At 37.7% G+C, this 26,220-nt stretch overlaps 3 protein-coding genes and 1 long non-coding RNA gene across 4 annotated transcripts in view; 3 read left to right on the forward strand and 1 right to left on the reverse strand.

Annotated features, from left to right (window-relative positions):
• Positions 1 to 755: 755 nt before the first annotated feature.
• Positions 756 to 1,259, forward strand: LOC139141431 (uncharacterized). Its single transcript, XR_011554167.1, has 2 exons — positions 756 to 1,007; positions 1,189 to 1,259. It is a non-coding gene; the product is annotated as an uncharacterized lncRNA (long non-coding RNA).
• Positions 1,260 to 2,480: 1,221 nt separating this feature from the next.
• LOC139141521 (hyalin-like) lies at positions 2,481 to 13,963 on the forward strand. Its single transcript, XM_070711113.1, has 5 exons — positions 2,481 to 2,760; positions 11,013 to 11,252; positions 11,948 to 12,187; positions 12,753 to 12,995; positions 13,872 to 13,963. Exons 1-5 carry the CDS (start codon positions 2,481 to 2,483, stop codon positions 13,961 to 13,963), a joined length of 1,095 nt encoding a protein of 364 aa, XP_070567214.1.
• Positions 13,964 to 18,485: 4,522 nt separating this feature from the next.
• LOC139141522 (uncharacterized) lies at positions 18,486 to 19,616 on the reverse strand. The gene has a single exon (XM_070711115.1). It carries the CDS (start codon positions 19,614 to 19,616, stop codon positions 18,486 to 18,488), a length of 1,131 nt encoding a protein of 376 aa, XP_070567216.1.
• A 5,292-nt stretch (positions 19,617 to 24,908) lies between these two features.
• LOC139141523 (scavenger receptor cysteine-rich domain superfamily protein-like) overlaps positions 24,909 to 26,220 on the forward strand; it is a 34,211-nt gene continuing 32,899 nt past the window's right edge. The window contains exons 1-3 of the mRNA XM_070711116.1: positions 24,909 to 24,921; positions 25,456 to 25,701; positions 25,902 to 26,051. Coding sequence (XP_070567217.1) covers positions 24,909 to 24,921; positions 25,456 to 25,701; positions 25,902 to 26,051 — 409 coding nt within the window. The remainder of the gene's footprint in view (positions 24,922 to 25,455; positions 25,702 to 25,901; positions 26,052 to 26,220) is intronic.

The raw sequence follows: 26,220 nt of genomic DNA on the forward strand, positions 1-26,220 counted from the left end.
ATATATATATATATATATATACGGAGCTCACGGCCATGTAATGATACTAGATGCAGAGTAATGTGCTCGCAGATGGTAACCACGGACAGCATAACAAGTCATAGCAACGGTAAAACCTTCAAAATAAAGGGACAGTACAACTGTAATACTGAAAATGCCATTTATTGTGTATTTTGTGATATTTGCTTATGTCAGTATGTTGGCCAAACTAAAAACAAAATAAGGTACAGAATGGCCGGTCACAGAAGCATGATAAAATGTAAAAACAATGATCTCGATAATCCAGCACTATTTGTAAGTCAGCATTTTAACCTTCCCAACCATTCAGTAAAGAATATGAAAGTCGTTATCTTGGAAACGGTTCATAACAGTGATCATAATGATAAATATTCTAGGGACATTGTTGAAACAAAGTGGATATTTTTACTTAACACCATGTATCCAAAGGGACTCAATAGAGAGTCACCCATTCCTGCTATAGTGTAACTTTTTATTCAATCATTGACTTTCGGGCATTTTTCATCCTCCCTGTAAGTTTGACTACATACGGGTGATACCTTTATTTTTATCACATTTGTTTTTCAACACATTTACATCTTTTAAGTATTGACATTGAATTTTACCCTGTATTTTTATCACTTTTTTATTTTGATGGTGATCATTATTATTTAAGACTTTTACATCTTTTTTAGAATATTGACATTGAATTTGAACCCGTACTTTTACTAGTTTTTTACTTTGATGGTGAAATTTTCACTTCAGTAGAGTTCTATTTTCTCCTGGCTTAAATATTTCAGTACCGGTTGTTTTTCCTACAGCTGTCTCTCCACTTTCTAAGACATTGTTGGTTCATTTGTATTGTACACCGTATTGCACATTTCTTACGTCTGCATGTGATGTACATCGCATTCAATATATGCAAATCAGCTTGTAGGTGTCAATCACCCAATGCATTTCAACCTCTGCTCTGGTTGGTTCAGTGTCATTTCCATCTTGACAGTCAACAAGTGAGTACAGTCTTGCGTTGTTCCACAACTCTTTGTGTAGTATAGATCCTCGTGTTGAGTCCGAGGTCCAGTTACCAGTAAAAGTACTTTTTTAGAGTTTCGCTTTTCAAGTTCGTTTCAATTTTTTAGCTTCCTGTATTTTCTTTCACATGCTTTATAGTCTGTTATCCGTTTATTTCAGTTTTTAACCCTGATGAAGTGGGATTAAGCCCACGAAACGTCGGACAATAAAATTTAGTTTGTAGTGAAGAACACTGTGTCCTAGAGTTGGTGCTGCTTGACCTATCCTGTCAATATATATATATATATATATATATATATATATATATATATATATATATATATATATATATATATATATATATATGTGTGTGTGTGTGTGTGTGTGTGTGTGTGTGTGTGTGTGTATAAAGGTATGTGTGTGAGTGATGTTTGTGTCTGTATCTGTGTGTGACTTTCCGTGAAGAACTCTGTTGTTTGTTGTGTATCTGTGGCCAATTCAATGTATATAACCTTGAGGTATTTTAGATTGGACTTGTAAAGATGTTATGAAATGCACTGGGCAAAATGCTTGATATACAACAATATATACACACATACTGATTCTGTACATGTGTCAAATACGTACAGTATACAGTACGTATGCTAATTAAATGCAAAACTACAGTGTACACTTAGTGTGCAAAGATCTGCATTACATATACTCATGATCTGCATAGAAATACCTTACGCATATCAACGTATTGGAATGTTTCATATTCAAAGATATACGCTGCATATGCAATTAGTATTCTGTTCCATATACATCAATATACGTAAATATGCTAAGCGCATATCAAGCATTTTGTCTAGTGATGGCTATGCATTTTGTCTCTTAAAATACAAATTCATTTAATTTCTCCTTGAACTCAATTTATCTTATCACAATATAGCTCTTCAATTTCATTTGCATGAAATTTAATGCAGAGGTTGCAAGGAATCGAAAAATTACAGAAAGACACTGTAACATTTGAAGTAAATACGATACTAGAACATCAACAATATTCACAGCCGCCTTCAAACTTGAACCAATCAATGATGATCATGTCTACTGGACGCGACCATGGCCGAAAGTTGTAGCAAACCACGTTTGCATTAAATTTAATACAAAGCAAACAAAACGACAATCATATCGTAACTTTTACTTGTAACACATTCGAAGCGGCTTTACGATGTCAAATCAAGATCATCAACATTTAGCTTATCATTTCTGTGAGCTAGAGAGTCTCAAATGTTTTATAAGGCATTTACAACATATAAGCCGATATGATACCGCAGTACATTGCCTAATCATTAGATAAGGTGAGGTATTATATTCCAAAATCTGTCCCGTTACGGTAACTTTTATTTAAAGTTTGCATCAACTTGTTACATTCTCAAAACAACAACAGAAGCGACAAGATCTGCGGAAACCAATAAAAATGCGCTACCTTCATGATCCTTACCACTGCTTGCCATGTTATACTTGTTTTCTTAGATAACGAAAAACCCTATGTGTCCTGTCCTAAAGAGATTGACACAAGCACAGACATCGGGAAAGGAACGGCAGACATCTCTGCCCTTCTGAATATCAGCGACAATTCAGGATATGTTGATGTATCTGGAAACACTACGTACGGCTTTGAATTTCCCATCGGCAAAACTGTAGTGTCCTTTGTTGCTAGAGACCCTTCTGGAAATAATGATTCATGTGTTCTGACGGTGATCGTTAGGGGTGAGTTATGCTTTTTCTCTACAACCGTAACGGGGGAGTTTTCTGTCTTTTGTGATGATCCCCTTGCAAACGTTGCCATGTTTTATTCTGCAGGATTATCGTCTTCTTATATTGCTTTCTTAGAAGACAAGCACTTACTGTTCCATTTTCTGGGAGATACAACACTGGATGAAATACTTGATATTAATTCAGTATATTTACGTATATTTAGAGGTTATAAACGGCAAGCGAGGGTATTTGGTTGAGGATATAAGACCTCTGGGGTGAAAATTAGCAAATTTGGCGGGAAATGATCACCGAGCGCAGCGAGGTGATTATTTCACCCAAATATGCTAATTTTTACCCCAGAGGTCTTATATCCGCAACCAAATACCCGAGCGCACCGTTTATAACCTCATTATAATATGCTAAAGTTAAAATTAATGGACAGTGTCGTTATATAGGGCCGAAGTTGGAACGAGAGTTCAGGAGCGCCCAGCCTCATACAAACTCTAAAAAAGAACGTTTAAGAACGCGCGCGTGCACAGTTGAATTCATAAAATACGGTTATGCGACGCAGCGATATCGCGATTAGACATCGAACTTGAAGAATTTAACTTCAAAAAAACACTCAAAAAACTTTTAAAAATTATGTTGTTGTTACATAGCCTCCGCTGCTTACAGAAACTCTTCATTTGTTTGTTCGTCAAGCTGCACAAGACCAAAATTTAACAATAAAAATCAATCTGAAGCCATTGACTCGTTCGACAGGGCGCGTTGAGCTCTCAAGTTGGCATTCGAAATTTGCGCGAGATCAAAAATGTTACGCAGCGCGCAGGTCTTCTTGTTGAGAATATAAACCCCGGCTAAAACCAATCAGATTGCTGGATTCAAGCTAAGCATATTATAATGATATATATGATACACAAAATAAATCGCATACGTAACGCATATCTTTGTACATGGAATATGTCAATACATTGATATACGTAGCGTATATTTATGCAGACCAAGAGTATACGTAATGCAAATCTTTGCACACCAAGTGTGCACTGTAGATTTACATTTGATTAGTATACCTACGCGTATAGGCGTATATTTAATGTATTTGACAAATGTACCAAATCGGGAATGTCGAAACAGTCAACTGAAGCGGGAATGTCCAAACAGTCAACTGGTCAGTCTTTATTGAATATCACTCCCTTGAAGAATCAACAGAGGTTATAACATGGTATCTTAAATTCTGCCAGGATATGCTAGTAGAGAAAAAAGTGACGAAAGTGTATGCAAATAATAAACCGTGGTTTACTTCTAATCTGAAACACATGTTGAAGGAAAGGGCAGATGCATTTGCAGAAGGAAGAGTCTATGATGTGAAAGATCTTCAAAAGAAGTTGAAACAAGAGATACGTGCTTGCAAAGACAGGTATAAAACATAAATCGAAAATCAGTTCCAGTCTGGTGATGTAAGGAAAGCGTAGCAAGGCCTTGCTTTCTTCCTGGTAAACAAAAGACAAGTAAACAGGTGGAAGTGAAAGATTGTAACACTTTTGTCAACGAATAAAACGATTTTACTGTCACTTTGATGAGCATAATTTCACACAGGAAAAAGACATTGCCAGAAACATTTCAAGAAGTAAACTGGTACACTCAGATCTACCTCAAATATCAGAGGAGCAGGTCAGTTCAACTTTCAAGAGCATTAATCCAAGTAAACTACAGGGTCAAGATAATATATCAGGTAGACTCCTACAGCACTGTCACGTAGAACTGGCTGGTGTCTTCACAATTCTTTTCAATTGGTCTCTTTCTACACATACAATTCCAACCATATAGAAAACATCGGCTATTTCACCAATCCCAAAAATCAATAATCCTATCAAATTATTTGATTACAGACCAATTTCTTTAACATCAATTATAATGCAATGTATGGAACGTCTTGTACTATCGCGACTTTTGAAACAGGTTAAAGATCTTGTTGACCCACTTCAATTTGCTTACAGGGCTAACAGATCAGTAGAAGATGCTGTTATAACTCTACTTCACCGAGTTTTTACTCATTTAGAGAAGCCCAAATTACATGTTCGTATGTTATTTGTAGACTTTTCATCAGCTTTCAATACCATACAGCCACATTTGATGGTTAATAAGCTAAACAACATAAATGTCAACCCAAATATAATATTGTGGGTGTTAGATTTTCTCACAAACAGACATCAATATGTCAGAGTAAATAACACAGGTTTGAGCAAGGAAGCCTCGTCTGCAATCGTGTCCAGTATGCGTAGTACCGCTACTGGGGCACCACAAGGCTCGGTGATCTCCCCTGTTTTGTTTTCTTTGTATATACAAACGATCGTCAAAGTACAAGTGACCAGGCAAAAATGGTCAAATATGCAGATGATATATCAATTGGAGATTACTCAAACAATGAACAACACTTTGAAATCAGGTGCAACACTCAAAACAATGGTGTGACAAAAACTATCTTGATTTAAATACTGGCAAAACAATGGAAATGATCATTGACTTCAGAAGGGCAAAGAAGAAAATCGATTCCCTTAAAATAAATTCTGAAGTTGTAGAGTGTGTTTCAATATACCGTTATCTCGGATCACTCATAGATGACAAATTGACATTTCAACAGAACACTGAATCCATATACAAGAAAAGTAAACAGCGAATGTACCTACTGCGCAAAGTGAGATCACTGAATATTCATCCACATCTATTGAAAACGTTCTATTCTAGTCACATTGAAAGTGTAATTACCTTCTCATTTTTGAACTGGTATGGAGGTCTGACCGTTTCGAACTTGAACAAACTACAAACAATTGTTAACACCTGTTCCAAAATCTATGGCCGTGAATATAAGAGCATGAAATCACTGTATGAGAACAGAGCTTTTGTCAAAGCTGTTAAAATCATCAGGGATCCTTCCCATCCATTGGCTCAGCATTTTGAAGAGCTCTCGTCAGGTCGCAGGTATAAAACTCTATCTTTAAGAACATGTCATGCTCGACTTAGTTATGTACCCTCTGCCATCCGACTTCTCAATCAGAGAATGTCTTAAGTCCACTGTTCAACACTTATTGTAATTAGTTTAAATTCGTAACTTCGATGTGTATTATCCTTTTTATCACCGTTGTATTTTTTATGTTGTTTGTCTGTACCATTGCAAGACAAGTTTCCCATTTTTAGGGACAATAAAGTTTAATAATGATATCAATAAATAATAATAATAACAATAATAACAATAATAATAATAATAATAATAATAATAATAATAATATTAATAATAATAATAATATATGTGTATACTGTTTTATATCAAGCACTTTACCAAGTGCAAGCATCAAACAAAAAATTCTCAATTTCAGATATAATGCAAGTGGGCAGACATGTAACTTAATATAGGTACGTTTTCCTTCGAATTAGTGATACAGCATCACTTTTGACATGGTAATATTATAAATTAATGCTATGGATAAAGGTTGTTTAACAGGCAATATTCATTTTCATGACTACAATAGGAGAAGTGCTAGGAACTAACTTTTGGTATGATTATCTTCTCAGATAACGAGAAGCCGAAGATATCCTGCAATGGCAATATTAATAAAACCACTGAGCCAGGAAAGCCAACATCTGTTGCAACTTGGTCTTTTCCTAATGCATCCGATAATTCAGGAGAGGTTAACGTCATTGGTAGCCATACTCCAGGAACAAGATTTACTATCGGGACAACACAAGTTACTTATATGGCAACAGATTCTTCTGGCAATACAGACTCCTGTTCTTTCGATGTAAATGTCAAAGGCAAGTTTAGTATCAGATTTTGAGTCTTTAATATTATACAAATGTGTCATATACCTCCCTCTCTCGGTCTGTGTGTGTATGTATGTATGTATGTATGTATGTATGTATGTATGTATGTATGTATGTATGTATGTATGTATGTATGTATGTATGTATGTATGTATGTATGTATGTATGTATGTATGTATGTATGTATGTATGTATGTATGTATGTATGTACGTATGTATGCAAGCATGCATGTATGTATTCAGGGCTTTCATTAACAGCCGTCAGGCGACGATTTTTCGACGTCTGACAACGGGGTAACGCCGGTTGAAAACAAACACTGATTCTTTATTTGTACCCTTTATGATCGAGTTTTACACAGAATTATAAAAAGTTACATGTGAGAAAGTGATTTACGTTTCAATTAAGCGCGAATCTTACTTACTTTCGCATACGAAAGCTTCACTCAGAGTCAGATAGCTATGATTTAATTGTCCAATCAAGTTGATTTATATTGATGCGTCGCGTCATCTGATTGGTTTGTGTCCACTATCGTCAAATGTCGGATACTGTGATTCGTCTATTGTGTACTACCCTATACTACCTATTCATGATTGCGTCTGCGAAGAGCCCTTGCCATTTCAAGCAGCCGTCGACGACTTTGTTTGATTTAATGGGGGTCTGGAGGAAAGAAAAGAGGCAATTTTTGATTGTTTCAAATTTCTTGAAAGTCAAGAATTTATGCCACAATGGAATACAGACGTTTACGTTGTTGCAATCACGGATTTACAAAGTCAACTGAATGAAACCGCATAATGCAATGAGGCTAGTATATGGTGGTGAACGTATGTTGTCATTTCTGGCGATCGAGCAGCGGGAAAAACGATCAATCACCAAGGGTAAAGCTAATTTGCTAAACGATATTTTATTTTGAAAAGTGAGTCGAATGACTCATAAAATACTATATTTTTAACGTTCAATTTGAGGTTGAAAAAAGTTGGACTTTTTTCCGTTCCTAATTTGTTTCACTGATGATGCCGTACTCAAGGTGACTGTGACTGTACAGTCTCCACTTTCAAGCGTGGCCTCAGCGTCTCGACATTAAGTTTTGTTCAACAAAGATAATTTTTACTGGTCGATTCATATTATTGTTATTAAATATAATAAAGGAAAAGCGACTCCACACATCACCCATACTATTTGTGTCGTTCTCTGTGTTTATGTTTGTTTTTATGCGTCTGGCTCTTGATGTAGATGGATTACAGTCAACTCACACCTTTTCCAACCCACCCAGAACCAACTCGCCCGTTGTTTGAGATGTATATGTAGTATAATGATATATCTGGTGTTATATATTCTACGTATCTTGTGTTGTAAAATTTACGAAGTGTCCACTGACAGGCGATCGTCAAAAATCGGGAGCCTGAAATTGGCTATTGACAAGCGGGACTTTTTCGCTCATATTCACCACACTTCAGACAAATAAACTGCTTTTATTTCACTTGAATGAAGAAAACAATCTTTTACCATTTGCAAATTTCAAAATAGGTTCCAATACGTCACAAATTTAACATATTGTACGCAGTAGCGAAAGCCGTCATACGCGGTACCCGGGTATCACCTGAGCAATCGCATTGCTTTAGCCACGGTCCTGCGCATGTTTTGGCCGATTGTTGTTGTCGATTTCAAGTATCGTGCGTCGTGAATCCTTCCTTTTAACAAGCCGGACATTATTTAAAGTCGATGATTTGTCAGGACGAGATACTCATGAAAAATTACAAATTGATTTCGGGCGAGTTGATATCAGGCGAGTTGATATTGGGCGAGTTGGTATTGGGTGAGTTGGAATCCGGCGAGTTTGTTCTGGGCGGATTGGAAAAGGTGCGAGTTAAGGGTGATCAAGCCACTAAATTTTTTACCAAATTTTTTTGTTATTTTTCTTTAACAGTAAGACTTAAATGTGATGATGCGATTACGACGAAAAAATCAATGTGTCACCAGATTAATTTGGCAGCTAGAAGGATTTGAAATACACCCACTTTATCCAGTTCAAATGACAGAAATTATGAATCTCCCGTAGCGTTGCCCAACCCTATATATTTACTTTCAGTTCCTTTCTTGCAATGCTGCACTTGTTTTATTTACATGTAAGCCACATTTAATAATAAATGAACTGTTAGCTATTTTTCCGCTGAAAATGTGCATAAGAATTTAAATTACCACTTCTCAGGCCTTCCAAAACAACAATTAAAGCTGTTGCAAACTTAAATGTAATGACCACGCCTTATCCATATTTAGATTTCCAATCCAACAATTTTGTTTATTTTCACATAAATTATTATTCAGATATTGCACATAGCTGAACATCACCCCTTCAAAATATGTGAAATTTCAAAAATTACAATTCGATGAGAAATATGTCCGTTTCAAATTATTTTGTTGGGATTTTTAAATACTATATATTGACATTCAAACATTTCAAACCAACAACTCAAAGATAATATACTGATCATTCAAATACCACTAACAACGTCCGCTTTCACTCTAAAAGCTCTGACAAAAAGTTTTATGAAGATAGGGTTCCATCAAAATCACGATGTAATTTTTACAGGGAGCATGGTCCCTAGACACTGGACGCGCCCATCATAGAGTGCGCGTTCTATTCTTTGCAGCTCTGATGATATAGCAAGTGACTCGATCACCCTTACCGGTACCCGATGTAGGTATAAGCCATTGGGAGACGTAGTCGTAACCTGTCTGTCAAATGACAGCGTGATCCTTTGACGCTACGTTTCGAAACCAGTGTGTGGTCTCACATCAGTCGCTTTTTGCAACTTGCTGTCCTTGGATTTTTGTTTCACTGTTTGTGTTTTAATGATTTTACAAAAAAATAGCTATCACATTTGATAAAATGCTGAATAATTTAGCTCCTATAATGCATAGAAAAGCATCCCGAAAGCCACAAAATAGCTATAAAAAAGCCATAAAATCTCAAAATTTTCTAGAATCCGCCCCTTCGAGAGGGGGTCAAGACCCTCCTCTCGAGCTCTCCCCCCCCCCTGTCGATGACCTTCCGTCATCGGCTACAGCGACCCTCGGTCGCTGCCTTAGCTAACCTCCTGGTAAATATTTTTTTTTTCAGCCTGTTGATAAAGAACTTAATGAAAGCCCTGGTATTTATTATAGATGTAAGGATGAATGGGTTTATATACGTACGCAATGTGTTTAGGGAACATTCAGTTTTTATGAGGAGGGTGGTATATTGGGAGGATCACATTTTTAAACTTGCCGTAGAGGTAAGTTCACATGTATAAACTTAGCACGTGGGGCACATTACACATTACTAACTTTCTAAAGAATGCAGTCTGAATTAGTTATGTAAAAACTTCACAACAAACTGCCATGTGTAGTGTATCAACATTTTTTGTGATATCCCTAAATCAAATTTATTGTATACATATGCACTTGTATAGCCATTATATTCTTATCAAAGCCATTTATATCAATTATTAAACGTCTACAAATGAAAAAAATATTTCTAGTTTTAAATTTAACAAAATGTTCATAATCTTCGCATAGATTCCCATGTACAATCAACATTTTTTATGATATCCAAAAATCAAAACTGCTTTACTCACATCCATTTCTTATCCTCCCACTTGAAGCAAAGTACATTTACATGAATTATCAAACACATATAAAAATACGGATAAATATTAGCTCTGTGGAATAAAATTGTTAGTATGTATGATATGTATGAGAGAAGCACTCTATATCTTAGCTTCTAATAGTTGCCCAAAAGTTATACTCTCCCAAAAGGCATGCGTGAAATTTCATGACCATTCACTCCAACTCACTCCAAAAAACCCCGCCTTTCCCCCGTAATGTCTGTCCGGTCCCTTGGCATATCAACACAGTCTGTATCGTTGAAAATTAAATTCATGTCCGGAAAGAATTAATTTGTCAACAATACCAATAGCTATAATACGTGTATGGGCTTTGTTGACAATCAAAATACTTGACATGCAAACAAGTTGTAGGGAGTTGAAGAGAAAACAGCATTTTATACATAGAACAAAAACTTTAAGTATCGACAAAAGTTGCAGCAAATATCCCTTTAATATCTTTGCTTGTATTATAACACAATCAGTAGTTCTATCAAGGTTATACTCACATTTCAAACTTTTTATTTGGAGGAGAGGATCACATCTAAGAAAGGGGCATCAGAGGCAGTGTCATATCTATACAGAGGCATCGATAGGGGCATCAAAATTTACATGATAGACCATCCTCAATTCCCTCCAGCCCACGCCCCTCATAATAACTATATGTTCCCTTATTGATGTTGGTCATTTCAAAGTGTGTCATTAATTCATGGGCATTAATTTTGAATTGCCTCTTTAAAAGTATGGTATAGCTTTCTGTACGAATAGATGTCATATAGTAGCATGTCTTAATTAAATCACAGATGGAGAAACTCCCGAAATTATCTGCCCAGAAAACATCACAAAGGACACAGACCCTGGAGAACCAACTGCTATACTAATGTGGCCTTTGCCCGATGCTACTGACAATTCAGGAAGGGTTCATGTCACCAGTACCCATCAATGGGGATCTGATTTTAACATTGGGATAACTGTAGTCACCTACACTGTTTCTGATCCTTCAGGAAATATTGCTGAATGTTTCTTTATAGTGACTGTGACAGGTGAGTTTAATGTGAATCTTTCTATTGTTGTTATTTGTGGAACATAGGGACGTAGCATTTAAATCATTGCTCCTGACCTTTGATCATAACATTTGTCATATGGCAATTCAATAATTTGGCCTAAAAAACCTGCCTTTGATTTTCAAGCACTTATCCGGTCACCTGAACACTTTCAGTCGCACGACAATGTAATTTAATTGCAGTTTTGATTGTTTGTATTTTCAAGTGACAGAAATATGTTACGTTGTTGAATTATTAATAAGAAAAGACTAAAGAAGCATCACGAATCTTATTGATTTGCTTTTGAGATACAAGTTTAATTTTTCTAACAAGTTAATGGAAAAGGGGGTTAAATATTTATATTAATATCTAAAACCGATTTTACAGCGGAGGGCAGAAGAATTGAATGAGAGTCATAGCATATTGTATTGCGGTTGAAAACTGACCTTAAATATCGGATGTCAATAGGTATTGTCCTGGCTGGACATCTTTACCATTTCGTAATTTGACAAAATTACATACGTACATTAAAGGTATCAAAATTAAGATTTCCTTCCACTAAACGACATGAATAATAAAATCGACGGAAAAATTCCCAACAAAATACTATTATTGTAAAATAAACAGTTGCTAACGTGACTGTTTACAAGAATTTTGTACAACTATGTTCTTAATTCGTGTTACCACACTCACAGATAACGAAAACCCGATCCTTAAGTGTCCAAATAATATAGAAGCATCAACAGACCACAGGAAGCCAACACGTTTGGTGGATTTCCCATTACCAAATGCTGCTGATAACTCAGGACATGTGACTTTGAATGGTAGTCACATTCCAGGAAGTAGGTTTCCTATCGGGACAGATGTTGTGTCTTTTGTTGCTAGAGATCCTTACGGAAACACACAGACATGCAAATTTAACATCACAGTGATAGGTAAGACTATTTGTTATATTTCAGAGTAATTGTATTATAATTCTTTGTTTCATGGTTATAAACTATTCTAAAAGTCCACAAATTCATATGAACAAAGTCATACTTAGCTTTAAGTAGTACAGTTGTCTTTGGTCATCCGCAGACCAGTTTGCAAGGAATATGTGAACACAATAGTCAGCATAGCTAGGGATACAACCAAAATTTTAAAGCACTTTCAGTCACTGGAACCGCTATTATGGAAATGAATTTGTTGCAAATTACATCCGTTTATTAATAATAATATGCAGTACGTGTTGTAAGTTTGAACTCCCCCTTAGTCTCGTACTGCTAACCTTTTTCAGATACAACCCTTTGATATTTTCAGCTAACAGTTTTGTAAGGAATGCATATTATTATCATAATTCTTTAAATGAGTATATTGTAGAGGCTGATGAATAATTGATATCGATATACTTTCATTTAATGGACAGGTTTCGCCAACGTTGTTTAGATATTGTATGATGTGCAATCTCGTGATTTTGATTTGCGAGTTTAAACATTTTTCCTATATACTTTCTTTATAAAGATGATGAAAAACCTACCATGATCTGTCCAGAGAGTATTGTCACGTTTGCAGACCCGGGCAAAACAACCTCAGTCGCCAATTGGCCAATTCCAACAGCTTCAGATAATTCGGGTGGCGTTGTGAAGCTGAATAATAGCCACGATCCAGGCATTTTGTTTCCGTTGGGGAAAACAGTAATCTTCTATACCGCCACTGATCAATTTGGAAACGCGTATACGTGTAACTTCACTGTAACAGTCATTGGTAAGTTCTTCTTCCATGTCGTATTAGCCATACCTTCAATCGCTTCCTACTGCGTTTTATTTATGAGTGACGTGATATGTACGAACGAGCAAAAGCTATATCTGAAACGTAAAACAAATTACGAAAACTTAAATTCAAAGAGCTCCCGAAAGATGATCTAAACAATCGCCATATTAAGACAAACACCAACTCTATCACGGTTCACAACAGCATCATCATCGAAGCAAGAAACGCACAGTTTACACTCGGTGGGACATCGAGATTCCAACTTTTCATCGAAGCAGTCTTAAAGAAGAAAACGTCATCCTTTGGAGAAAGCTTACATAGTGCCCTACTCCTTCAAAGTTCAACATAGTGCAGGGCATTTTTCAAATTCATTGACTGAGAATTTCTACAGCTGCAAAACAGAAAAGTAGCATCATAAACTTGGATAATTAAATAAACAATTCAAAAACACGCCACCTAAGAAAGAGACAACATTTGAATGATTTCAAGTGCCGTTGAAACAGGTGTAGTTAATGGAGAATGCAACAGAAGAACTCAAGACAACAGACGCAGTAAGAGCTATCAAGACTGAAGGGAAAGAACATGACAAACCTTACAATAAAAGCTTGCTGACTAGGGCGCTGAAGTGATTGTTATCGACAAAAATGCGTGCCATAATAAACATATATTACCTGGTTATGAGAGCTAGAGCGCTCTTTTATTATCCCGAGGGGTCATGCGTTACAAAAAATACATTGCCAGTCCCCAAGGCCGTAGGGCAAGGGGTATCGCAATATATTGTGATTACGCATAACCACTAGGTAAATATCAATGGTAAACGTATGAGCCCGATTCATGTTCCTACCAATTGATATGGAATTTTACTCACAGGCGATGAGACAGTCATTCAATTTGCCGTAGGAAAACCATATGTCACTGACGATTGCCTGACATGGATGGCCATGAAGTTACATTCCATGTGATAGTATAGAGAGTAGTGATAGTGATATACCATTTTGAATATGTTGTATGTGTTGTTTGGTCAATTATATATATATATATATATATATATATATATATATATATATATATATATATATATATATATATATATGTATATTGTTACGACCCAAGTAAACCAAAGTTTCTGGACGGGATGTCGGTCAAACAAAGATCACTCCAAACATTGACTATTATATAAAAACTTGAATTTAATTAAAATTAACTACTGAATGAAAAATTAAATGCAAGTTATCACAATGACTCCAAACTGAGCGTGACCAGGTAAGTAAAAGTGAACAAAAAACCCAATAATTACTGCTGCTATACAAATAGAATACACACCCGTCGGATATTTGCTCCAGTCTTGAATGCCGTCGAAATTCTGCTATCTAGCAACAGAGTCCGCTATTTCTCGAATGTCCGTACACAGTAAGTTACGAATGTACACAGTATTTCTTGTGCGACACTTGAGGAAGGACTGCGATGTCTCTGACAGCGGCAATACAGTTCTTTAGTCGACCGACGTAGGTATCACAGCGTGCAGCGTGTAACTCTTACGACTCGGACGTTTCCAAAGTCTCTGACACACACACACTCACCAGAATCTTGAGCGTTTTTACGAGAAGAACAGTTCGGCCAGCAAACAACTTGACATAATTACTTCGTCATCAAAGAGTCCAAATTTCGCCGGCAAAGATAGCAGCTGGGAAGCAAAAACCATGGAACTTCTGGACATCACGCTGCTCACAGAAGACAAGCGACGTGGCGACACGTATTCATTTATAGAACCACGAAAATAAATTATTCATGAACGCACCTGGTCACGCATAAATTATACAAAACAATGTGCACCTGGTCACGCAAAAAGAAAAGATACACTCACTGCATCAGCTTACAATAGAATACATCGTAACACCTCCCCCGCAAAAGAAAAACGTCATGATAATGACGTTTTGAAAGGGGAGTTACAAGTATTGTTCCTCAGAATTCGTATACAACTTGTTACATTATTTTACACCCTTGATAGAGCATCAGCAATAACGTTGTCTTTACCAGAGATATGTACTATTTTGATTGAATACGGCTGAAGTGTTAGACTCCAGCGAAACAACGTATTACTCTTTGTTTTAAATTTATTCAGGAACACTAGCGGATTGTGATCAGTGTACACAGTGATACCACCTACGCCATTTGTTACATAGATTTCAAAGTGTTGAAGGGCGGATACAAGGCTTAAAGCCTCTTTCTCAATCGTGGAGTACACTTTCTGATGCTTGTTAAGCTTTCTTGAGAAGTAACTGACAGGCTTTTCGATTCCTGAATCATCATCCTGAAGTAATACTGTGCCGATCCCGACGTCACTGGCATCGCTAGCCAATTTAAATGGTTTACAAAAATCTGGCACCACCAACACAGGATCATTCACTAAAACTGCTTTTATCTTGTCAAATGCAATTTGACAAGAATCAGACCATTCATATTTCACATTCTTTTTGAGCAGGTTGGTAAGAGGTGCAACAATGGTACTGTAATTTGCAACAAATTTTCTATAGAAACCCGACATGCCAAGGAAGCGGAGCGATTCTCTCTTGCTTGTTGATGTCGGAAATTTTTCAATGACTTGAACTTTTGCCTGCCTTGGTGACACTTGACCTTGACCTATGACATGACCGAGATAAACAACTCTGGCTTTCGCAAATTCACTCTTTGCAAGATTGATTACCAGGTTGGCTTGACCAAGTCGTTCAAATACATTTCTTAAATGGGCTAAATGGTCTTCCCATGTTTCACTGAATACCAGGATGTCGTCAAGGTACACTACACAATACACTAAACCTGCTGTGACCTTGTTCATTAACCTTTGAAAGGTAGCCGGGGCATTTTTCATTCCAAAGGGCATGACTTTAAATTGATATAAACCCCTTAAAGGAATGAAAGCCGATATTTCTCGTGCCCTTTTGGTCAGTGGTACCTGCCAATAACCTTTTAACAGATCAATTTTTGTTACATACTTAGGTTTTACCAATTTTTTCAATACAGTCTTCAATTCTTGGAATTGGATAAGAATCTGTGCGAGTTACAGAAATTACCTTGCGATAGTCAATACGAAATCTGATTGAATCGTCTGATTTGGGCACAAGAACCACGGGGGAGCTCCAGTTACTTTCACTAGGCTCTATGAGGTCATGGTCTAACATATACTGTATTTCCTCATGAACTTTTGCAGATTTGTAAGGGTTAAGTCTGTAGGGTCTCTGTTTGATAGGACTTTCATTACCAACATCGACATCATGAGAAGTTAAGGAAGTACAACCCGGCGTATCTGAAAACAGGTGTTCATGATCTTCAATGAGCTCAATTATATCACTCCTTTTGCTCTCAGACAAATAATTCAACGTAGTCGTCAGATTAGCAAGTCCTGTGGAGTTTGAAAACTTACCATTTAATTGAGCATTCTCTGTTATGTTTACATCAAAAATATCTGACTCTTCGCCACATGCATTGTGATCAGAACTACTCTGAGTGACAGTAGCTAATCCAACTGCCGGTTTTGGACCAATTTCGCGTTCAAAATATCGTTTGAGCATGTTGATGTGACAAACTCTGCGCAACTTGCATCTATCTGGGGTACTAATAACATAATTGACACTATTGAGCCTCTTTTCAACCTTGTAGTGTCCCTGAAATTTTGCAGATAAGGGCTCACCCGGCACAGGTAACAACACAAGCACCTTATCACCTGGTTTAAACTTACGAAATTGACTACCTTTATCATAGTTGTTTTCATGGTTTGCTGAGATTGTTGAAGGTGTTCTTTGGCTAAGCCACATGCTTTTGTGAGCCTTTCTTTAAAGTTTGAAACGTAGTCCAGGAGGTTAGTGTCGTCATCTTCACTTAAGAACCTCTCTTTTATCAATTTTAGTGACCCCCTTACTTCGTGGCCATATACAAGCTCAAACAGAGTGAAACCTGTCGATTCATTTGGAGAATCTCTCGATGCAAAGAGTACAAACGAAATACCCTTATCCCAATCCTCTGGGTATTCCATGCAATACGCTGTTAACATATTTTTGAGTGTCTGATGATACCTTTCCAAAGCCCCTTGTGATTGAGGATGATAAGCGGAGGAATGTACTTGATTGATCCCCAAGTGACACATAACTTCCTGAAATAGACCTGACATGAAGTTTGATCCTTGATCTGATTGAACCTCCTTTGGCAAACCATACCTGGTGAAAAATTGTGTCAAAGCATCCACCACAACTTTGGTAGTAGTATTTTTCAAGGGAATAGCCTTTGGAAATCTTGTTGCCATGTCCAAAATAGTCAAAATATACTTGTGGCCTGACTTTGTTCTTGGTAAAGGACCAACACAATCGATAAGAACCTTACTGAATGGTTCACAAAATGCTGGGATTGGAATCAGTGGAGCTGGTTTAATCGATGGCTGTGGTTTTCCTAACATATGACAGGTATGACAAGTTTTGCAATACTGTACCATATCAAGATGCAATTTAGGCCAATAGAAGTGAGATAAAACCCTAGCTTGAGTTTTTCTAATGCCAAAGTGTCCAGCCATAGGAATTTCATGAGCTAGTCGTAGAATTTCAAGACGATAGCGTGGAGGTACAACTATTTGATGTTTTACTGACCACTCCTCATCAGAAGGAACAGAAGGAGGTCTCCATTTTCTCATCAGGACCCCTGATTTGATATAGAAGCATTCCGGAACTTCGGTAGCTTCACATTCTACTAATGCCTTTTGAATCAAATCATTCAAAATCGGATCAGCCTTTTGTTTCTTAACAAGAGCAGAATGAGTAAATGTACTCTCTGGAGAGTCATTCTTAGACGTGCAATCATCACTGTCCAAATCTTTGAAAAATGTTTCTGCAAGCCAAACTCCAGAATTCGATGACACCTCGGAATTTGCCTCATCTTTTTGTGCTTCCTGTGATTGTGAGCTGGTCACAACACACGAAGGAAATATGCCTGGGAAGGTGTCATTTAATTGTTCGGTCTCTGAATGAATAATGGGAGAAACATTGACTTTGCCCCCGGCCAAATCGTTCCCTAGCAGAAAGCTTATACCTTGTATAGGTAGAGTACGAACAACACCTATTTTAATAGGTCCTGTGACAAGCTCAGATTTCAAGTTTACCTTATAAAGGGGACAGATACAAACGCACCATCAATACCTTGAACAAGAACACTAGCATTTGTGGAACACTTTGAACTTCCTGGCAAAACATCATATAACATTAAAGACTGAGCAGTTCCGGTGTCCCTTAGTATAGTAACATGTTTAATTTCTCCATCGCTAGCCAATGACCTAACTTCACCATGGGAAACAAAACTCTTATAGCCCTTTGGGACAGACTCTGACATTTTAGAATTGTCTGGTTTGTTTTGCAAAACAGACATTTGGACTATTTTAGCCAAGGGAGTATCGACAGATAACCCATCTTTTGGATTAATCAACGCTACCGGTTTACTCAACTTCTAATTATCCTTTATCCATTTAAAACACTGGGCCTTAACATGTCCAGCTTTACCACAGTAATAGCAAACAAGAGTCTTTCTATGTTCACGGCGTTGATTATAGGGAATCTTTTTCTCCTGTGAATTTGACTTGGATTTGGAATCAGACTGTTGTTTTGAAGTAAAACGCTTGTCATCAACGTATTTATTGAAATTGTATGGACTACTAAATTTCTTATGAGTGAGCTCATAATCTTCAGCAATAGCTGCCGCACATTTCAAATCGCGCACCTTATGTTCGTCCAAATGAGTCTTTATAGCTGAGGGGATGCTATTCATAAATTCTTCTATCAAAATCACTTCCCTCAATGTATACAATTCCTTTCCAGCTTGGAGCGAACGATACCACTTGTCGAAAACAATTTCTTTTTCCCTTGCAAACTCCACAAAAGTTTGACCTGTCTGCCTTTGTAGATTTCTAAACTTCTGTCTATAGGCCTCGGGAACTAATTCGTAGGCAAACATGGCTTTTTTAACAACTTCGTAATTTTCGGACTGTTCATCAGACAATGAAGAAAATACTTCTTGTGCTTTCCCAGTCAACACGCTTTGTAGCAATATGGTCCAGTACCTACGAGGCCAATCAAGCTGTTTTGCTATCTTTTCAAATGCTAAGAAATACGAGTCGACTTCATCTTCACAAAATTTAGGGATAAGCCTAATATTCTTGGCAACATCAAAATCCCTATTCTGAAATTCTTGTACTAGACCAAAGTGTGTGTGCTCCCCTGATAATTGAGATTGCAACTCTATTTTTCTCAATTCAAAGTCTTCCTGTTCTTTTTCTCTCTTAAATTCCTCACTTTTCATCCACTGCTCAAATTTCAGCTTTTCTCTCTCAAATTCAATTTTCGCCAATTCAAGGGAATTACCGTCAGCAAAAGTTTGCTCTAGAGGCGGTTGTAGTTCTAATTTAAAATCACCAGCGATAATATCAATAATTTCGCGTTTCCTCATACCACTGCTCAGAGAGACTCCAATTTGATCAGCAACAAGTCTTAAATCGCATTTTCTCAATTGCTCTAAATCTTGAATGGACAAGTTTTCATTTTCCATGAACTCGACTACATTGAACTCACCTGAGGCAGCCATTTTGAATGTGACTTGAGCGATACTTTGCTTGACCGTACAGACGGGAAACGAACTCGTTCTGTTCAATATCCCGGACGAGCCCCCAATTTGTTATGACCCAAGTAAACCAAAGTTTCTGGACGGGATGTCGGTCAAACAAAGATCACTCCAAACATTGACTTTTATATAAAAAACTTGAATTTAATTAAAATTAACTAATGAATGAAAAATTAAATGCAAGTTATCACAATGACTCCAAACTGAGCGTGACCAGGTAAGTAAAAGTGAACAAAAAAAACGATAATTACTGCTTCTATACAAATAGAGTACACACCCGTCGGATATTTGCTCCAGTCTTGAACGCCGTCGAAATTCTGCTATCTAGCAACAGAGTCCGCTATTTCACGAATGTCCGTACACAGTAAGTTACGAATGTCCGTACACAGTATTTCTTGTGCGACACTTGAGGAAGGACTGCGACGTCTCTGACAGCGGCAATACAGTTCTTTAGTCGACCGACGTAGGTATCACAGCGTGCAGCGTGCAACTCTTACGACTCGGACGTTTCCAAAGTCTCTGACACACACACACTCACCAGAATCTTGAGCGTTTTTACGAGAAGAACAGTCCGGCCAGCAAACAACTTGACATAATTACTTCGTCATCAAAGAGTCCAAATTTCGCCGGCAAAGATAGCAGCTGGGAAGCAAAAACCATGGAACTTCTGGACATCACGCTGCTCACAGAAGACAAGCGACGTGGCGACACGTATTCATTTATAGAACCACGAAAATAAATTATTCATGAACACACCTGGTCACGCATAAATCATACAAAACAATGTGCACCTGGTCACGCAAAAAGGAAAGATACACTCACTGCATCAGCTTACAATACAATACATCGTAACATCTCCCCCGCAAAAGAAAAACGTCATGATAATGACGTTTTGAAAGGGGAGTTACAAGTATTGTTCCTCAGAATTCGTATACAACTTGTTACATTATTTTACACCCTTGATAGAGCATCAGCAATAATGTTGTCTTTACCAGAGATATGTACTATTTTGATTGAATACGGCTTCAGTGTTAGACTCCAGCGAAACAACCTATTACTCTTTGTTTTAAATTTATTCAGGAACACTGGCGGATTGTGATCAGTGTACACAGTGATACCACCTACGCCATTTGTTACATAGATTTCAAAGTGTTGAAGGGCGGACACAAGGCTTAAAGCCTCTTTCTCAATCGTGGAGTACACTTTCTGATGCTTGTTCAGCTATATAAATATAAATTATTCATGAACGCACCTGGTCACGCATAAATTATACAAAACAATGTGCACCTGGTCACGCAAAAAGAAAAAATGCACTCACTGCATCAGCTTACAATAGAATACATCGTAACAATATATATATTACCATGGTATTTTTCTCTGTTTGACGTCATCCTATATGAGTGTTTTCGCAGAACCGTACAACTTTGAGCCGAAGGCGAGAAGTTGTGCGGCTCCAAGAAAAACAAGAGTATTCCATGACGTCAAACAGACAAAAATTCCATGGGATTATATATTTATCACATGAACAGTCTTCTTATTTTTGTGTTGACGTAGATGGATCGAAATTATTGTAACAGATTGCATGAATTTCGTCTCGATCTGTGTTTTATTTACGCGGATTACTTTCATTTAACAAGTAAAGCGGCCTGTAACCCAGGAGACACTTTCATTCATAAATCCCATCAAGTTGGTCACATGAACGTGTCAATCATTGTCTCGTGCTGTACTGATGCCAAGGCAAGTCGGCCATCTACAGACATGGCTTTCAAAGTGCTAGCGACGGATAGTCATAGAATTCGGAGTTATTTAAAATATCTACAAATGGATTTACGAAGTTATTGCAACAACATGATCAAAAGAGTAATTCTCATTCTCAGAGATGCCGTTGCTTTGAAAATATGACACAAGTTTACGACCTTGGCGAGCGGGAAAGATTCCGTTCGATGACACACAGAGTGTACCTCATTGCATGTTTGTACCCGAAACGCCGTCATTCCGTCACCGGTCTCCACCAGTGTCAACTCGTCAATCCCGATCTTGGTTGTCCGTGTTTTCGTATTACCGACTTTGATGTAAACAGTGACACCTATCTCATCCTAATTTCGTTATTTGACAGAAACGCTGTTTTGTTGTGAGTGTTGTCTGAGTGAACTTTCAAAATACATTGGATGCCACAGCACCGCTCTGCAGAGTTAAGACTGCAGCTCGACAGCTTGTCTTTGCTACAGTCTATTGCTGCAGGTTTGAATCGGAGCAAGAATTTACGGAACTTTTTGTGTGATGAAGGAAACTATCGTTGTTAATGACTTTATGCTTGTGCTTCCTATGTCGCTTTCCCGAAGATTATACGGTACTCATTTATTGAGTCAAACTTACGTTGAGAGTAGATTACTTCGGTTTTATCGCCAACTGGATGGGGTCGCCAGGTACGACGTGCGACGTCCTTGCGACTCGACTGGAGCCGCGACATTACTGAGCCACAAAACGATCGTATCCCCATTCGATTCTCAGGAACACCTATAGTTTCAGAGACTCAAAATTTCGCCGGACATGCCTTCTATGTTTCCATGTCTGGATTTATCGGGTCACCTTTTTGTAAAAATGTCATGAGAGCACGACATTGATCACGACAAATCGGTCTGTACCTGTGTCGTGACGTGCATGGATGAACTGTACCGTGCAGGAAAAAAAGTTGCGGTTGGTGACGTACAACAGGGGTAATATGGATTTCTTATCTGTGCTGGTGTACGTCACACAGGTGGAGATACGGGCCAGTTCATGTAATAAGAATCCTCATTCAATTTATTGTTTCTTCTTGTATCAATTTATGTATTATTTGGGAGGTTGTTTGTTATTTGTTTATTTATTAATTGTATATGTTATGTATACGATAAAGGCCGAGTACGAGGGCTCTTCTGGTATATTAAGTCCAACCCAACGATAAAATGTCGAGGCCGCAGGCCGAAACATTGTATCGTAGGGTTGGACTTTATGTACCAGAAGAGCCCGAGTACGAGGGTTTTATCCGACTTAAAAACTATCGCCCCTAACTGATATATTTTCGTTTTGAATGTGTTTACGTCAACCGTCCCCTTTGTCAATGTAACATGTTTAGGATATGAATTAAAACTTTTATTTGTGAAATAGCCTTCTGATGTAATGGAACATCCTATAAATGCCCTAGGGCACATTAGTTGAAATGCCCTAGGGCACATTAGTTTATGTTTGTACCATAGCAGATTTTGTGTTGCAGCTGGTGTTCGCTGCATTACCAAATTTGAATATTAAAGCGTACGAGATGTCTACAGAATATGACATGTTCACTTTTGATTGGACAGTACTTTACTATGGCGCTGTCATTCGTTTCTGGAATTTGGTGAACAAGGCTTTACAAGCAGATAAAACACCCTGAATTGAGCACTCTGATTGGTCAATCAACAGTAGATAGTTTTTAATTAAGCAATAAAGCACACCCAGCGATGGTATACCATGTGATATTCACTACATATATGCACGAGCGATAGCGAGTGTATATATGAAGTGAACTGATCTAAATCGAGTGGTATACTGTCGCTGGGTGTGATTCATTGCAATTATATCATAACAGTATATTGACATTCTGGCATGGAACGTCATAAACGGATTTTTACTCAATGTGTTAGCTCGCACGTATGCCAGCCGTGGTATATCGCCAATATACCACGGTTCTTTTCGCGTCTCGACCAATCAGATCGCTGCATTTGTGCCATTAATATACTGGTATGATATAATTGTTATTACTTGTTCGTTTCATCCCAAATAACGCCGCCAGGAATTAACCGGCCAGAGAAACTTTCAACTCGTGACAACCACGGGTAACCAGCTTATTGATATGCATGTATACATGGATTTGTCATGACGTGGTTGAGTTTTATGCAAATAGGCAAACAACCAACTGTCACTCATGTGGGTGGCTATTTACTTTGATGACAAAAGAAGACAAGTATCAGTGGCAAGCGTCTAGTTAAACAATAGATAGCCAAATAGGTCGTTGTTTACACCTGCAGCCTCATCAGCTGGTTCGGCGGAACGTTGACGGATCTTTTTAATAGCACCTTGTCTATTTCTGATTCGCCCTTGCACACAAGTTCCAACACACATGAAACATACAACTTTCCGACGATCACACCACAGATCTAATTTACAATGCTAGATAAACTGCCAAGTACACAGCAGATGCGCCTGCAATATGGATGAGCTAAGTCAACTAATCTATGGTACTAAATCACAAGTGTCAAACTGACAGAAAATTTCTCTCCTTACTAATGCTGTCCATATCAAAACACATTTATCACAAAACAGACAAGATAAGAACGACACATCTCTTAGCCGAAGCAATCCATTCTTTTAAATATGCCAAACGTATAATTTTCAACTTTATTCCGTACTTTACAAGGCATTGTAAAATTTATATTCATTTTTTTCGTTAAAAGTTGGACTAGTAGACTCGGTTCATCCCCGGCATTGTTCGGCAGTGGTCGGTTACACATAGGTACAAGGTATAATTCATGCTGGGAAAGACACGATTCAAACGTCGGGCAAAATCAGACAGGGATCGTCGATGCTCAGTAATACGTCGACGCTTGTTAATGCTGGCAAAATTTCCACTTCAGAAGACAGTTCAATTCACGAAAGGTGAAACAACCCTGAAAAACTGCGTCAAATTTATTAAATAGCCATACCGGTCAATTTTACCGGTGGTCAGCTAATCATAATCCTGCCGCGCCGGACTGCATTGTCAGTAATTTTCAAAGTGGCGTTGCTCCACGTTGTTCTATTTTGTATCAGTCGTTCTGTCATTCGCATTCTCTAAATGGCACTGTCAGGGTAAATAGCTCAAATAGAATAAGCTTTGAAAGTGCGAACACTGACAGCACTCAATGCGATGTTGCATTGTTTAGTACAAAACACACTGACGCACGGATAAAAACAATGACGAACGTGTAAAGCATGAGTAACTGAAGGTTTTCTTTTATAGGATATCGGATGGTTATCTGGTTGATTGATAAGATTTCAGCAAAAATAAAACGGTATCGGACCCGATACACTAAAGCCTTTTGAAAGAATATGGTTTGTAGCATGGCTTTGTACCCTGACTTATCTTTAAATAAACAAAACATTTAAACAAGTAAAGGGGTCGTTTGTTGAAACATGCATTAACAACAGAAAAAATCGCTGCATTTACAAATCTCTTGGTTGTATCCCAGTCTTTCCATCATGGAAGCAACTGGCAAGTGTACAAAAGATTGAATCGATCTTTAACCAGGCTTTCTTTATCAGCTAATTCAAACTAACTAGGACTAGTTAGCACCTCCGTGAACATCTCCTCTCAGCAGCTGAGGGAAACTGTACTTGATAGTCCGACGTCATAGGCTAACTTGGCATAATACTAATTGATGTGAATAAATAAACTGCCAAGCTGATCGGTCATTATCTGTTAGTACGTTTTCTCATATGTAATGGTTGATTCTTTATTTACTCGTTTTGGTTTTGCTTATTTATTTTTGTATATTGATATTTTGTCGGTTCTGCTTATTTACTTGCTTGGTTGAATATCTAATTTTTTTTGTTAGTTAGTTTGTTTGTTTATTTATCCTGGCTTTCCTATGGTTCCAGTTGCATGTAATTTAAATCTGGAACTTAATATGGCCTACGATACTTGCACTTTATACTGAACTCTTTACACCGCAAACTTATGCTACTGATTTAGAAACAGTGTATGACCTTTGCTAATGGAACCTTCATACCTTTCTTACAACTGCAGACTCTGAACCTCCTATGGTAACGTGCCCAGCAGACCGAAAGGCAGAAGTTGACCATTGGCCCTCAGTAGAAGTGTTCTGGTCCTATGATGAAATCAACGTTACTGACAATGCTGATCATGATTTGACAGCAACAAGTGTCGACAGCCCCGGATCTCTCTTTTATCTTGGTGAAACCGTTGTAACTTATACAGCTGAAGACGCTGCAGGAAACCTTGGAAATTGCACATTCAAAGTGACTGTCAAAGGTGAGGGCATATTGATGAGTAAAGGTTGGCCTTTTTGTAGTAATCGTAAAATGAGCAGCGAAAACAGGCACTGAGCTCTCTGCATTTACTTACTTGTAACTGAGTATATTAACTCATAATATTTGCCTTGTCGACATTAATGATCAGTGACAATCAATCGTGCTCTGTCACATTGATAGTTCATCCCTATCCATTTCCAGGGACAGTGAGGCTTTCAGATGGATTTCTTCCTCATGGGGGCAGACTAGAGAGATTGTACTTTGATGATGATGGAAACTTTGAGGAGTACTTGACATTCTATTCAAGAGACTGGACGCGTTCACTTGCAGATGCTGCTTGTAAGGAGATAGGTAAAGTTTACTTAAAACTTTGAAATGAATTAAACTCAAATTGGGATGTTAAATTGAATAGAAAAGAGGCAGAGAATTATAAAGTGTTGAAATCAGGAAGATAACTCATGCAAAATTAACAAATCTTGTTGTCAATCTCGTTCCTATTGTTTTTCAGTTCTCTATTGCA

This window comes from Ptychodera flava, chromosome 10 (assembly GCF_041260155.1).
Source record: "Ptychodera flava strain L36383 chromosome 10, AS_Pfla_20210202, whole genome shotgun sequence".
In the NCBI taxonomy this organism is placed as follows: domain Eukaryota; kingdom Metazoa; phylum Hemichordata; class Enteropneusta; family Ptychoderidae; genus Ptychodera; species Ptychodera flava.

Coding starts and splice junctions, on each gene's coding strand:
- LOC139141521 (XM_070711113.1), top strand. CDS start 2,481: ATGATCCTTACCACTGCTTGCCATGTTATACTTGTTTTCTTAGATAAC. Junction 12,188..12,752: donor ATTTAACATCACAGTGATAG/GTAAGACTATTT, acceptor TTCTTTATAAAG/ATGATGAAAAACCTACCATG. Junction 12,996..13,871: donor CTTCACTGTAACAGTCATTG/GTAAGTTCTTCT, acceptor TTTTACTCACAG/GCGATGAGACAGTCATTCAA.
- LOC139141522 (XM_070711115.1), bottom strand. CDS start 19,616: ATGGCTGCCTCAGGTGAGTTCAATGTAGTCGAGTTCATGGAAAATGAA.